Source organism: Oncorhynchus nerka, linkage group LG6, assembly GCF_034236695.1.
Source record: "Oncorhynchus nerka isolate Pitt River linkage group LG6, Oner_Uvic_2.0, whole genome shotgun sequence".
Classification (NCBI taxonomy): Eukaryota; Metazoa; Chordata; class Actinopteri; order Salmoniformes; family Salmonidae; genus Oncorhynchus; species Oncorhynchus nerka.
Genome location: NC_088401.1, coordinates 18,157,552 through 18,173,122, shown reverse-complemented (window position 1 = coordinate 18,173,122; position 15,571 = coordinate 18,157,552). Strand labels below are relative to the sequence as shown.

Genomic DNA, 15,571 nt, shown 5'->3' with positions numbered 1-15,571 from the left:
CTCATCCCTCCTCCTCCAGGTGTGTGATGTCGGGGGGGGAGGTGGAGGTGTACCTGTCCCAGGTTCATGATGGAAGCGTGTCCTCAGGGTTCCGGGCGCTGTACGAGGAGAGGCTCCTATTGGACGTCACGCTGCTGATAGAGGAACACCACTTCCATGTTACACACACACACACACACACACACACACACACACACACACACACACACAGTTTCACTAACATGTAATTTAATGTTATCCCCTCCTCCAGGCACACAAGGCCCTGCTGGCGACCCAGAGTGACTACTTCCGTGTCATGTTCACAGCAGACATGAGAGAGAGAGATCAGGACAAGATCCACATGAAGGGGTTAACGGCTGCCGGCTTCGGCCACGTCCTGAGGTTCATGTACTACGGTTCACTGGAGCTCAGCATGGTCACTGTGCAGGAGATACTACAGGTAACACACAGACCTTTAACCCTCTGAGCCAGGGGTATTCAACCTGGGGACTGGGGCCCCCTAGGTGTCCGTGGAGGTACTGTAGGGGGTACGCAAAAATATATTTTTAAAGTGATTTTATTCCCCCACTGTTTTTATGAATATCGCAAACAACAAGAGAATAAATACATTATGAATTATGTACAGACAGTAGAAAATATAAGAATATCTTCTAATGACATCAACTTTATTTCTCAACTCCTAATATTGAGATTATTACTCATTGGAGCTAATTACACTCACTGGAGTATGTGACATTGAAAAAGAACCTGCTAGTAAGTCGCGGCAACTTCTTGGACCTATATTTTTTCCAGCACATGGCTAACCTTTGTTTAACCAGTTAAACAGCTGCTATTAGAGAAAATGTGTCTGTTTGAAGGTTGTTTACTGATTTGGACATCTAAATTGGACGATTTTTTAAGGTTGTCATACAATTTAGGGTGGGGTTGCCAGAATTTCTTGCAAAACAAATAGGGTTCCCAGAAAATCAGCCAGACAAAATGGTGTCCCCGCTGAAAACGTTACTTGCGCCGAATACAACAGGTGTAGACAGTGAAATGCTTACTTATGAGCGCTTTCCCAACATTCCAGTGTTTAAAAGTAAGAAACATTTGCCAAATAAAAAAGGAAATGCTAACACAACATAACAATAATGAGGCTATATACAAAGAGTACCGGTACCGAGTCAATGTGCAGGGAGGGATACGTGGTAGTTTAGGTAATACAGTATGTACATGCAAGTGGGGTAAAAGTGACTAGGTAATCAGGATAGACAATAAAGAGTAGCAGCAGCGTATGTGAAGAGTGTGTGTGAGGGCCCATGTCAAATATTTTTGGCCTCCTGAGGGGGAAGAGGCATTGGGGTGCCTTCTTCACGACTGTGTTGGTGTGTTTGGACCGTGATAGTTCCTTAGTGATGTGGACACAGGAAGTTGAAGCTCTCGATCCGCTCCACTACAGCCCCATCGACTTGTCTTGCTGACGTTGAGGGAGAGGTTGTTGTCCTGGCACCATAATGCCAGGTCTCTGACCACCTTCCTAAAGGCTGTCTCATTGTCATCTGTGATCAGGCCTACCATCGTTGCATCGTCGACAAACTTAATGATTGTGTTGGAGTCGTGCACGGCCATGCAGTCGTGGGTGAACAGGGAGTACAGGATGGGAGTAAGCACGCAGCACTGAGGAGTCCCTGTGTTGAGGATAAGCGTGTGTTGTTGCCTACCCTCACCACCTGGGAGTGGCCCGTCAGAAAGTAAACAGGTATAATGTTTAGGTCCAGTGTAGAACGCATTTTACGCCGGGCGTAGAGTTACGACCAGTGGTGTAAAGTACTTAAGTAAAAATACTTTCAAGTACTACTTAAATAGTTTTTGGGATATCTTTACTTTAATATTTATAATTTTGACAACTTTTACTTTATTACAGTCCTAAAGAAAATAATGTCCTTTTACTCCATACGTTTTCCCTGACACTCCAAAGTATATTTTGAATACTTAACAGGACAGCAAAATGGTCTAATTCACACACTTATCAGGAGAACATCCCTGGTCATCCCTACTGCCTCTGATCTGGCAGACTCACTAATCACACATGCTTCATTTGTAAATGATGTCTGAGTGTTGGAGTGTGCCCCTGGCTCTCCATAAAAAACTTGTAAATGATGCCGTTTGTGCTTAATATAAGAATTTGAAATTATTTATACTTTTACTTTTGATACTTAAAAGGTATTTGGTTTTAAATATACTTAACTTTTACTCAAGTAGTCTTTTACTGGATGACTTTAACTTGAGTCAGGTATCTTTACTCAAGTATGAAAATTGGGTACTTTTTCCACCAATGCTTATGACCAACTGGTGCAACTGGCCCCAGCTGACTAAGATCTGTCACTGTCTCCTCACCCTCTAGGCTGCCATGTACGCCCAGCTGACTAAGATCTGTCACTGTCTCCTCACCCTCTAGGCTGCCATGTACGTCCAGCTGACTAAGATCTGTCACTGTCTCCTCACCCTCTAGGCTGCCATGTACGTCCAGCTGACTAAGATCTGTCACTGTCTCCTCACCCTCTAGGCTGCCATGTCACTGTCTCCTCACCCTCTAGGCTGACTAAGCTGACTAAGATCTGTCACTGTCTCCTCACCCTCTAGGCTGCCATGTACGTCTAGCTGACTAAGATCTGTCACTGTCTCCTGACCCTCTAGGCTGCCATGTACGTCCAGCTGACGGAGGTGGTAGAGTTCTGCTGTTCCTTCCTGCTGTCTAAGATCTGTCTGGAGAACTGTGCCGAGGTGATGAGACTTCTGGAGGACTTCAGCGTGGGGGTGGAGGGCGTGCAGGAGCAGCTCGACAACTTCCTGCTGGAGAACTTTGTTCCTCTGATGAGCAAACCTGACTTCTTGCTCTACCTCAGCCTGGAGAGACTGCAGGTGTGGTGGACGAACTGACTTGCACCCCCTAGTTAACTCTGTGTGTGTGTGTGTGTGTGTGTGTGTGTGTACCTGAACAGTGATGCTTTGAACTCTTTAAAACAGGTGATATATTATTGTGTGTGTGTGTCAGGCGTACCTGGACAGTGATGCCCTGAGTCGGTTCCCAGAGATAGAGCTGTATGAGTCTGTCCAGGCCTGGCTCCGACACGACCGCCGCCGCTGGAGACACACAGACACTGTCGTCCAGTCTCTACGCTTCTGCCTCATGACCGCCGCTAACGTCTTCGAGAAGGTAGGACGCACACAAATAGTGTTACACTACACCGGTACTACGGTAGTATCACGGTACTGATGCTTATGATACCAACATTTTAGAGTACCGTAGTAATGTTTCATATGATACTACCAAGTTTTTCAGCCCTACCGATCTAAAGAACCTGCTGGCGCCTGTTATAATATGTTTATAAAGTCAGTTGAATTGAAGCAACATTGACTAGTCTCTGGTATAAACAGGTCCAATGATATCCACTTCACTTTCATGTGTATATCACGTGTGGCAGCTGTAAATGAACCAACCCCATCCCCTCCCAGCCCTCACTCACCTGCTTCTCTCCGTCCGCTCTTCACATCCCCTACCAGCCCTCACTCACCTGCTTCTCTCCGTCCGCTCTTCACATCCCCTACCAGCCCTCACTCACCTGCTTCTCTCCGTCCGCTCTTCACATCCCCTACCTGCCCTCACTCACCTGCTTCTCTCCGTCCGCTCTTCACATCCCCTACCTGCCCTCACTCACCTGCTTCTCTCCGTCCGCTCTTCACATCCCCTACCTGCCCTCACTCACCTGCTTCTCTCCATCCGCTCTTCACATCCCCTACCAGCCCTCACTCACCTGCTTCTCTCCGTCCGCTCTTCACATCCCCTACCTGCCCTCACTCACCTGCTTCTCTCCGTCCGCTCTTCACATCCCCTACCAGCCCTCACTCACCTGCTTCTCTCCGTCTGCTCTTCACATCTCCTACCAGCCCTCTCACCTGCTTCTCTCCGTCCGCTCTTCACATCCCCTACCTGCCCTCACTCACCTGCTTCTCTCCGTCCGCTCTTCACATCCCCTACCTGCCCTCACTCACCTGCTTCTCTCCGTCCGCTCTTCACATCCCCTACCTGCCCTCACTCACCTGCTTCTCTCCGTCCGCTCTTCACATCCCCTACCTGCCCTCACTCATCTGCTTCTCTCCGTCCGCTCTTCACATCCCCTACCAGCCCTCACTCACCTGCTTCTCTCCGTCTGCTCTTCACATCCCCTACCAGCCCTCACTCACCTGCTTCTCTCCGTCCGCTCTTCACATCCCCTACCTGCCCTCACTCACCTGCTTCTCTCCGTCCGCTCTTCACATCCCCTACCTGCCCTCACTCACCTGCTTCTCTCCGTCCGCTCTTCACATCCCCTACCTGCCCTCACTCACCTGCTTCTCTCCGTCCGGCATCTCACATCCCCTACCTGCCCTCACTCACCTGCTTCTCTCCGTCCGCTCTTCACATCCCCTACCTGCCCTCACTCACCTGCTTCTCTCCGTCCGGCATCTCACATCCCCTACCTGCCCTCACTCACCTGCTTCTCTCTGTCCGGCATCTCACATCCCCTACCTGCCCTCACTCACCTGCTTCTCTCCGTCCGCTCTTCAAGCTCATCTATTCCGCCGTCAGTTTTGAAAAATATAATTTAGCCGTGATGGCGAGCGGAGATGCAGACCCAGACTCTGAGTCTTCTGTTGTACATTTGTTATTTTGGAGCAGCGTGCAAAGCGAGCAGTGTTGACACATTGTATAATTGAATTGCCTGTTCTAACCAAGAGCACAGACCAGTCTGAATAGATTTTGAAAGCTCACTGTGATTCAGCCTCTGCGTGTCAGAGAGGGGAAATGGTGCACTGCTTTGCTGTACAGCAAAGAAAACATATGACCCATGTTACAGGAGATGCCTTTCTTTCTTTGAATTCAGAATTCACACACATTTTATATAATTTCACAAATGTTACAGGCCATTTTAAACTAATCTGGGTTGACTAATTATTGGTTTGATAACAAACAACTGGTAACTTGACAGTAGGTTTAGGCACATCTGACACAGGAAGAAAGGAAAGGGGTTTGCTACTCATGAGTTGTGCTTCAAAAGGTAGGATTCATATTGTCCTAATGAAAGCTTGAACTATATCAAATCTATTTATTTCTGGTGCTCCTTCAATTCTGTTTGGTGCCAAATGTTTAAAAAGTTGGGAGCAGTGTGTGTTTGTGGGAGGGAGAGACAGAGAGGGGTGTGTGTTTATGAGAGAGAGACGGAGACGGAGAGGGGGGGTTGAGAGAGGGAGACGGAGAGAGGGGTGTGTGTTTATGAGAGAGAGGGAGACGGAGAGGGGAGGGGGTTGAGAGGGAGACGGAGAGAGGGGTGTGTGTTTATGAGAGAGAGGGAGACGGAGAGGGGGGTTGAGAGAGGGAGACTGAGAGAGGGGTGTGTGTATGAGGGAGACAGAGAGGGGTGTGTGTTTATGAGCGAGGGAGACGGGAGAGTTGGAGAGGGGGAGTTGAGAGACGGGGGACGAGGGAGAGAGAGGGGTGTGTGCGAAATGAGACTGGAGACAGAGAGGGAGGGAGGTGTTTATGAGACTGAGATGGAGACAGAGAGAGGGTGGTGTGTGTTTATGAGCGTTTAGAGGGAGACTGAGAGGGGGTGTTTATGAGGGAGACTGAGGGGGGTGGAGACTGAGGGGGGGTGTTTATGAGGAGACTGAGAGGGGGTGTTTATGAGAGAGAGGGGAGACTGAGAGGGGTGTTTATGAGGGAGACTGAGAGGGGGTGTTTATGAGAGAGAGGGAGACTGGAGAGAGGGAGGGGGGTGTTTATGAGGGAGACTGAGAGGGGGTGTTTATGAGCGAGAGGGAGACTGAGAGGGGGTGTTTATGAGGGAGACTGAGAGGGGTGTTTATGAGGGAGACTGAGAGGGGAGACTGAGAGGGAGGGGGTGTTTATGAGAGAGAGGGAGACTGAGAGGGTGTGTGTTTATGAGCGAGAGGGAGACTGAGAGGGGGGGTGTTTATGAGAGAGGTGGAGAGAGTGTGTGAGGAAGGGAGGGAGAGTGTGTGAGGAAGGGAGGGAGAGTGTGTGAGGAAGGGAGGGAGAGTGTGTGTCTTAGCTAAAGAGTAAAGAAGGTTTCATTTCCCCTTACTGACACAATTGTATTTACATTTTTAAATGTTGGTCATTTAGCAGAAGCTCTTATCCAGAGTGCCCTACAGTTAGTGCCTTCATCTTAAGATAGCTAGGAGGGACAACCACATATCACAGTCATAGAAAGTAAAATGTTCCTCAATAACGCAGCTGTCAGTGGAGTAAGAGCTAGAGGGGGGGGCGTGATCAAGTGTATTTTTGCAATTTGTTATCATGTTTGAAGAGGTAGTCTTTCAGATGTTTTTGGAAGATGGGCAGAGACTCTGCTGTCCTAACTTCAGGGGGAAGCTGGTTCCACCATTGGGGTGCCAGGAGAGAGAAGAACTTGGACTGGGCTGAGCAGGAGCTGCCCTCCCGTAGGGGTGGGAGGGCCAAGAGACCAGAGGTGACAGAACGGAGTACTCGGGTTGGGGTGTAGGGTTTGAGCATAGCCTGATGGGGGGGGCAGGTTCCGTAGGTAAGCACCATGGTCTTGTTGTGGATGCGAGCTTCAACTGGAAGCCAGTGGAGTGTGTGGAGGAGCAGGCTGACATGAGAGAACTTGCGTTCTGGATAAGTTGCAGGGGTTTGATGGCACAAGCGGGGAGCCCAGCCTACACATAGTTGCAGTAGTCCAGACAGGAGATGACAAGTGCCTGGATTAGGACCTGCACCGCTTCCTGTGTGAGGTAGGGTCGTACTCTACAGATGTTGTAGAGCATAAACCTGCAGGAGCGAGTCACTGCTTTGATGTTTGCACAGAACGACAGGGTGTTGTCCTGGGTCATGCCAAGTTTCATTGCACTCTGGGAGGGGGACACTGGAGTTGTCAACCATGATGGAGAGGTCTTTGAGCGGGCAAACCTTCCCCGGGAGGAAGAGCAGTTCTGTCTTGAGGTGGTGGGCCGACAGCCAAGCTGAGATATCTGCCAGGCACGCAGAGATGCATGTTGCCACCTGGGTGTCAGAAGGCGGGGGAAGTAGTTGAGTGTCATCCGCATAGCAATGATAGACCATGTAAGGATATGACGGAGCCTAGTAGAGGTCGACCGAGTAATCGGAATGTCCGATTTAATTAGGGCCGATTTCAAGTTTTCATAACAATCGGAAATCGGTATTTTTGGGCGGCGATTTTTGCCTTTAAATTATTATTTTTTTTAATACCTTTATTTAACTAGGTAAGTCAGTTAAGAACACATTCTTATTTTCAATGACTCCCTAGGAACGGTGGGTTAACTGCCTTGTTCAGGGGCAGAACGACAGATTTTCACCTTATCAGCTCGGGGGATCCAATCTTGCAACCTTACAGTTAACTAGTCCAACGCTCTAACCACCTGATTTCATTGCACTCCACGAGGAACCTGCCTGTTACGCGAATGCAATAAGCCAAGGTAAGTTGCTAGCTAGCATTAAACTTATCTTATAAAAAAAACAATCAATCAATCATAATCACTAGCTAACTACACATGGTTGATGATATTACTAGTTTATCTAGCGTGTCCTGTGTTGCATATAATCGATGCAACGCTGGGGGATGATTTAACAAAAGCGCATTTGCAAAAAAAGCACAATCGTTGGACGACTGTACCTAACCATAAACACCAATGCCTTTCTTAAAATCAATACACAGAAGTATATATTTTTAAACCTGCATATTTAGCTAAAAGAAATCCAGGTTAGCAGGCTATATTAACCAGGTGAAATTGTCACTTCTCTTGCGTTCATTGCACGCAGAGTCAGGGTATATGCAACAGTTTGGGCAGCCTGGCTCATTGCGTAATAATTTGCCAGAATTTTACGTAATTATGACATAACATTGAAGGTTGTGCAATGTAACAAGAATATTTAGACTTAGGGATGCCACCCGTTAGATAAAATACCGAACGCTTCCGTATTTCACTGAAATAATAAATGTTTTGTTTTTTCGGAATTATAGTTTCCGGATTCGACCATATTAATGACCTAAGGCTTGTATTTCTGTGTGTTATGTTATAATTAACTCTATGATTTGATAGAGCAGTCTGACAGAGCGATGGTAGGCAGCAGCAGGCTCGTAAGCATTCATTCAAACAGCACTTTAGTGCGTTTTGCCAGCAGCTCTTCGCAAGCACAGCGCTGTTTATGACTTCAAGCCTATCAGCCTAATGGCTGGTGTAACCGATGTGAAATGGCTAGCTAGTTAGCGGGGTGCGCGCTAATAGCGTTTCAAATGTCACACGCTCTGAGACTTGGAGTAGCTGTTCCCCTTGCTCTGCATGGGCCGCGGCTTTTGTGGAGCGATGGGTAACGCTGCTTTGAGTGTGGCTGTTGTCGATGTGTTCCTGGTTCGAGCCCAGGTAGGGGCGAGGAGAGGGACGGAAGCTATACTGTTACACTGGCAATACTATAGTGCCTATAAAGAACATCCAATAGTCAAAGGTATATGAAATACAAATGGTATAGAGAGAAATAGTTCTATAAATACTATATTAACTACAACCTAAAACCTCTTACCTTGGAATATTGAAGTCTCATGTTAAAAGGAACCACCAACTTTCATATGTTCTCATGTTCTGAGCAAGGAACTCAAACATTTTTACATGGCACATATTGCACTTTTACTTCTCCAACACTTTGATTTTGCATTATTTAAACCAAATTGAACATGTTTCATTATTTATTTGAGGCTAAATAGATTTTTATTGATGTATTATATTAAGTTAAAATAAGTGTTCATTCAGTATTGTTGTAATTGTCATTACAAATAAATACATTTAAAAATCGTCCGATTAATCGGTATCGTTTTTTTGGGGGGTCCTCCAATAATCAGTATCGGCGTTGAAAAATCATAATCGGTCGACCTCTAGAGCCTAGTGACTTGGTGTATAGAGAGAAAAGGAGAGGACCTAGAACCGAGCCCTGGGGGACACCAGTAATGAGAGTACGTGGTGCAGACACAGATCCTCTCCACGTCACCTGGGTGGAGCGGCCTGCCAGGTAGGATGCAATCCAAGAGTGTGCAGAGCCTGAGACGCCCAGCCCTGAGGGTGGAGAGGAGGATCGGATGGTTCACGGTGTTGAAGGCAGCAGATAGATCTAGGAGGATGAGAACAGAGGCGAGAGAGTCAGCTTTGGCGGAGTGGAGCGTCTCCGTGACACAGAGGGCAGTCTTTGTTGAGTAACCCGTTAAACTTCACGAAGATCGTTCTGAGAGACATGCAGATCATTATGCATATATATCACAGGAGGTTGGTGGCACCTTCACTGGGGAGGACGGGCTCGTGGTAATGGCTGGAGTGGAATGGTATCAAACACATGGCTTATATGTGTTTGATACAATTCCATTTGTGACGTTCCAGCCATTATTATGATCCATCCTCCCTTCACCACTGATGTATACTCCTTCCTCCCATTCCTCCAAATCACAGGTAAATATGAGCAAATCAGTCAATCTATACAGTATTATACACTGAACCGTGTGAAGTTAAATTGAATGTGTTGTATTGAGTAGGGGTGTGAATTTCAGTGACAGGTTTAGACAACAGGAACAAGCGTCCGGGGGACGGGACGAACAGCATGATGGGTCAGTGATTTTCTTCCACCGTGGTATCACGATACTTGGCCTGCCATTGTATCACTGGTAAAATGTTGGTATCGTGGCAAGCCCACACACACATGTGTATATATATATATATATATATATTACACACACACACACACACGTCCCTTTTTCAGGACCCTGTCTTTCAAAGATCATTCGTAAAATCCAAATAACTTCACAGATGTTCATTGTAAAGGTTTTTAACACTGTTTCCCGTGCTTGTTCAATGAACCATAAACAATTAATGAACATGCACCTGTGGAACGGTCATTAAGACACTAATAGCTTACAGACGGTAGGCAATTACGGTCACAGTTATGAAAACTTAGGACACTAAAGAGGCCTTTCTACTGACTATGAAAAACACCAAAAGAAAGATGCCCAGGTTCCCTGCTCATCTGCATGAACGCGCCTTAGGCATGCTGCAAGGAGGCATGAGGACTGCAGATGTGGCCAGGGCAATAACTTGCAATGTCCATACTGTGAGACGCCTAAGACAGCGCTACAGGGAGACAGGACGGACAGCTGATCGTCCTCGCAGTGGCAGACCATGTGTAACAACACCTGCACAGGATCCGTACATCCGAACATCACACCTGGCTGGCTTCCTATTTCGCAACAAAGCATCCTTCACTCATGCTGCCAAACATACCCTTGTAAAATTGACCATCCTACCAATCCTCGACTTTGGCGATGTCATTTACAAAATAGCCTCCAATACCCTACTCAACAAATTGGATGCAGTCTATCACAGTGCAATCCGTTTTGTCACCAAAGCCCCATATACTACCCACCATTGCGACCTGTACGCTCTCGTTGGCTGGCCCTCGCTTCATACTCGTCGCCAAACCCGCTGGCTCCATGTCATCTACAAGACCCTGCTAGGTAAAGTCCCCCCTTATCTCAGCTCGCTGGTCACCATAGCATCTCCCACCTGTAGCACACGCTCCAGCAGGTATATCTCTCTAGTCACCCCCAAAACCAATTCTTTCTTTGGCCGCCTCTCCTTCCAGTTCTCTGCTGCCAATGACTGGAACGAACTACAAAAATCTCTTAAATTGGAAACACTTATCTCCCTCACTAGCTTTAAGCACCAACTGTCAGAGCATCTTACAGATGACTGCACCTGTACATAGCCCACCTATAATTTAGCCCAAACAACTACCTCTTTCCCAACTGTATTTAATTTTATTTATTTTGCTCCTTTGCACCCCATTATTTTTATTTCTACTTTGCACATTCTTCCATTGCAAAACTACCATTCCAGTGTTTTACTTGCTATATTGTATTTACTTTGCCACCATGGCCTTTTTTGCCTTTACCTCCCTTCTCACCTAATTTGCTCACATTGTATATAGACTTGTTTTTTTTACTGTATTATTGACTGTATGTTTGTTTTACTCCATGTGTAACTCTGTGTCGTTGTATGTGTCGAACTGCTTTGCTTTATCTTGGCCAGGTCGCAATTGTAAATGAGAACTTGTTCTCAACTTGCTTACCTGGTTAAATAAAGGTGAAATAAAACAAATAAAAAAACCTGCGGGACAGATACAGGATGGCAACAACAACTTCCCGAGTTGTTACTCCAGGAACGCACAATCCCTCCATCAGTGCTCAGACTGTCCGTAATGGGCTGAGAGGCTGGACTGCTGAGAGAGGCTGGACTGAGGGCTTGTAGGCCTGTTGTAAGTTAGGTCCTCGCCAGACATCACCGGCAACAACATCGCCTATGGGCCCGTCGCTGGACCAGACAGGACTGGCAAAAAGTGCTCTTCACTGACAAGTTGCGTTTTTGTCTCACCATTGGTGATGGTCGGATTTGCGTTTATCGTCGAAGGAATGAGCGTTACACCGAGGCCTGGACTCTGGCGCGGGATCGATTTGGAGGTGGAGGGTCCGTCATGGTCTGGGGCGGTGTGTCACAGCATCATCGGACTGCTTGCAATGACAACAAGCTCAATCGTTACAGGGAAGACATCCTCCTCCCTCATGTGGTACCCTTCCTGCAGGCTCATCCTGACATGACCCTCCAGCATACAATGCCACCAGCCATGCTGCTCGTTCTGTGTGAGATTTCCTGCAAGACAGGAATGTCAGTGTTCTGCCATGGCCAGCGAAGAGCCCGGATCTCAATCCCATTGAGCACGTCTGGGACATGTTGGATCGGGGGTTGAGGGCCATTCCTCCCCAGAAATGTCCGAGAACTTGCAGGTGCCTTGGTGGAAGAGTGGGGTAACATCTCACAGCAAGAACTGGCAAATCTGGTGCAGTCCATGAGGAGGAGATGCACTGCAGTACTTAATGCAGCTGGTGGCCACACCAGATACTGAATGTTTCTTTTGATTTTGACCCCCCTCCCTTTGTTCAGGGACACATTATTCCAGTTCTGTTAGTCACATGTCTGTGGAACTTGTTCAGTTTGTCTCAGTTGTTGAATCTTGTTATGTTCATACAAATATTTACACATGTTAAAGTTTGCAGAAAATAAACGCAGTTGACAGTGAGAGGACGTTTCTTTTTTTGCTGAGTTATATATATCACACACACACACACACACACTGATACTGTTGCAAGATGAAGCATTCTGCCTTCCTTTATGACATCACCTCTGACTAATTCGTCCTCTCCCTCAGGTGAAGACGTCAGAGTTCTATCGTTACTCTCGACAGCTGCGTCAGGAGGTGGACCAGGCTCTCAGCTACTTCCACGACGTCAACGAGCAGCCACTGGTCGAGACGCGGTCCAACCGCATCCGCTCGGTCCGACCACAGACTGCCGTGTTCAGGGGAATGATCGGACACAGCATGGTCAACAGCAAGATCCTACTGCTGCACAAACCCAAGGTACGTTCCTACTGCCACACAGACCCAAGGTACGTTCCTACTGCCGCACAGACCCAAGGTACGTTCCTACTGCCGCACAGACCCAAGGTACGTTCCTACTGCCGCACAGACCCAAGGTACCATCCTACTGCCGCACAGACCCAAGGTACCATCCTACTGCCGCACAGACCCAAGGTACCATCCTACTGCCGCACAGACCCAAGGTGCGTTCCTACTGCCGCACAGACCCAAGGTGCGTTCCTACTGCCGCACAGACCCAAGGTGCGTTCCTACTGCCGCACAGACCCAAGGTGCGTTCCTACTGCCGCACAGACCCACGGTGCGTTCCTACTGCCGCACAGACCCACGGTGCGTTCCTACTGCCGCACAGACCCACGGTGCGTTCCTACTGCCGCACAGACCCACGGTGCGTTCCTACTGCCGCACAGACCCACGGGTGCGTTCCTACTGCCGCACAGACCCACGGTGCGTTCCTACTGCCGCACAGACCCACGGTGCGTTCCTACTGCCGCACAGACCCACGGTGCGCTCCTACTGCCGCACAGACCCACGGTGCGCTCCTACTGCCGCACAGACCCACGGTGCGCTCCTACTGCCGCACAGACCCACGGTGCGTTCCTACTGCCGCACAGACCCACGGTGCGTTCCTACTGCCGCACAGACCCACGGTGCGTTCCTACTGCCGCACAGACCCACGGTGCGTTCCTACTGCCGCACAGACCCACGGTGCGTTCCTACTGCCGCACAGACCCACGGTGCGTTCCTACTGCCGCACAGACCCACGGTGCGTTCCTACTGCCGCACAGACCCACGGTGCGTTCCTACTGCCGCACAGACCCACGGTGCGTTCCTACTGCCGCACAGACCCACGGTGCGTTCCTACTGCCGCACAGACCCACGGTGCGTTCCTACTGCCGCACAGACCCACGGTGCGTTCCTACTGCCGCACAGACCCAAGGTGCGTTCCTACTGCCGCACAGACCCAAGGTACCATCCTACTGCCGCACAGACCCAAGGTACCATCCTACTGCCGCACAGACCCAAGGTACCATCCTACTGCCGCACAGACCCAAGGTACCATCCTACTGCCGCACAGACCCAAGGTACCATCCTACTGCCGCACAGACCCAAGGTGCGTTCCTACTGCCGCACAGACCCAAGGTGCGTTCCTACTGCCGCACAGACCCAAGGTGCGTTCCTACTGCCGCACAGACCCAAGGTGCGTTCCTACTGCCGCACAGACCCAAGGTGCGTTCCTACTGCCTCACAGACCCACGGTGCGTTCCTACTGCCTCACAGACCCACGGTGCGTTCCTACTGCCGCACAGACCCACGGTGCGTTCCTACTGCCGCACAGACCCAAGGTGCGATCCTACTGCCGCACAGACCCAAGGTGCGTTCCTACTGCCGCACAGACCCAAGGTGCGTTCCTACTGCCGCACAGACCCACGGTGCGTTCCTACTGCCGCACAGACCCACGGTGCGTTCCTACTGCCGCACAGACCCACGGTGCGTTCCTACTGCCGCACAGACCCACGGTGCGTTCCTACTGCCGCACAGACCCACGGTGCGTTCCTACTGCCGCACAGACCCACGGTGCGTTCCTACTGCCGCACAGACCCACGGTGCGTTCCTACTGCCGCACAGACCCACGGTGCGTTCCTACTGCCGCACAGACCCACGGTGCGTTCCTACTGCCGCACAGACCCACGGTGCGTTCCTACTGCCGCACAGACCCACGGTGCGCTCCTACTGCCGCACAGACCCACGGTGCGCTCCTACTGCCGCACAGACCCACGGTGCGCTCCTACTGCCGCACAGACCCACGGTGCGCTCCTACTGCCGCACAGACCCACGGTGCGCTCCTACTGCCGCACAGACCCACGGTGCGCTCCTACTGCCGCACAGACCCACGGTGCGCTCCTACTGCCCCACAGACCCACGGTGCGCTCCTACTGCCCCACAGACCCACGGTGCGCTCCTACTGCCCCACAGACCCACGGTGCGCTCCTACTGCCCCACAGACCCACGGTGCGCTCCTACTGCCCCACAGACCCACGGTGCGCTCCTACTGCCCCACAGACCCACGGTGCGCTCCTACTGCCCCACAGACCCACGGTGCGCTCCTACTGCCCCACAGACCCCAGGTGCGCTCCTACTGCCCCACAGACCCCAGGTGCGCTCCTACTGCCCCACAGACCCCAGGTGCGCTCCTACTGCCCCACAGACCCCAGGTGCGCTCCTACTGCCCCACAGACCCCAGGTGCGCTCCTACTGCCCCACAGACCCCAGGTGCGCTCCTACTGCCCCACAGACCCAAGGTGCGCTCCTACTGCCGCACAGAGACAAGGATACAGCCGTAGGGTTCTGTGTTGGTACCAGAGGAGTACCAAGGCTCCTACTGAAGAGCTAGCTACTGGGTGTTGAGACTTGTTATAGCCATGCTCTAATATGTCAGGTTTAATGTCTATAATGTAACATTACACACTCATTATACACATTATACACGTCTCTATCATGTCTGTGTGTCTATAATGTGTGTCTGTCTATAATGTATCTAGATCTATAATGTGTCAGTGTTTTAATGTTTCTATAATATCTACAATATCTAATGTGCCTACAATATCTGTCTATGATTTGTATAATATGTATATAGCTGTGTTAAATAAATATTTAACCAGGTAAGTTGACTGAGAACACATTCTCATTTACAGCAACGACCTGGGGAATAGTTACAGGAGATGAATGAGCCAATTGTAAGCTGGGGATGATTAGGTGACCATGATGGTATGAAGGCCAGATTGGTAATTTAGCCAGGACACCAGGGTTAACACCCCTACTCTTACAATAAGTGCCATGGGATCTTTAGTGACCACAGAAAGTCAAGACACCCGTTTAACGTTCCCATCCGAAAGACAGTGTCACTGCCCTGGGGCATTGGGATCTTTTTTTTTAGACCAGAGGAAAAGGTGCCTCCTCCTGGCCCTCCAACACCACTTCCTGCAGCATCTGGTCTCCCATCCAGGACCAATCCTGCTTAGC

The 15,571-nt window shown here is 49.7% G+C and overlaps 1 protein-coding gene across 2 annotated transcripts in view; it reads left to right on the top strand.

The window, feature by feature from the left end:
* Positions 1-15,571, top strand: part of LOC115121016 (kelch-like protein 15) — a 40,879-nt gene that overhangs the window by 4,519 nt on the left and 20,789 nt on the right. For both annotated transcript variants that reach the window (XM_029650019.2, XM_029650017.2), the window contains 5 exons: positions 20-158; positions 251-439; positions 2,677-2,901; positions 3,035-3,196; positions 12,320-12,529. In XM_029650019.2, the coding sequence (XP_029505879.1) occupies positions 27-158; positions 251-439; positions 2,677-2,901; positions 3,035-3,196; positions 12,320-12,529 (918 nt within the window). In that variant the 5' untranslated portion in view covers positions 20-26. The remainder of the gene's footprint in view (positions 1-19; positions 159-250; positions 440-2,676; positions 2,902-3,034; positions 3,197-12,319; positions 12,530-15,571) is intronic.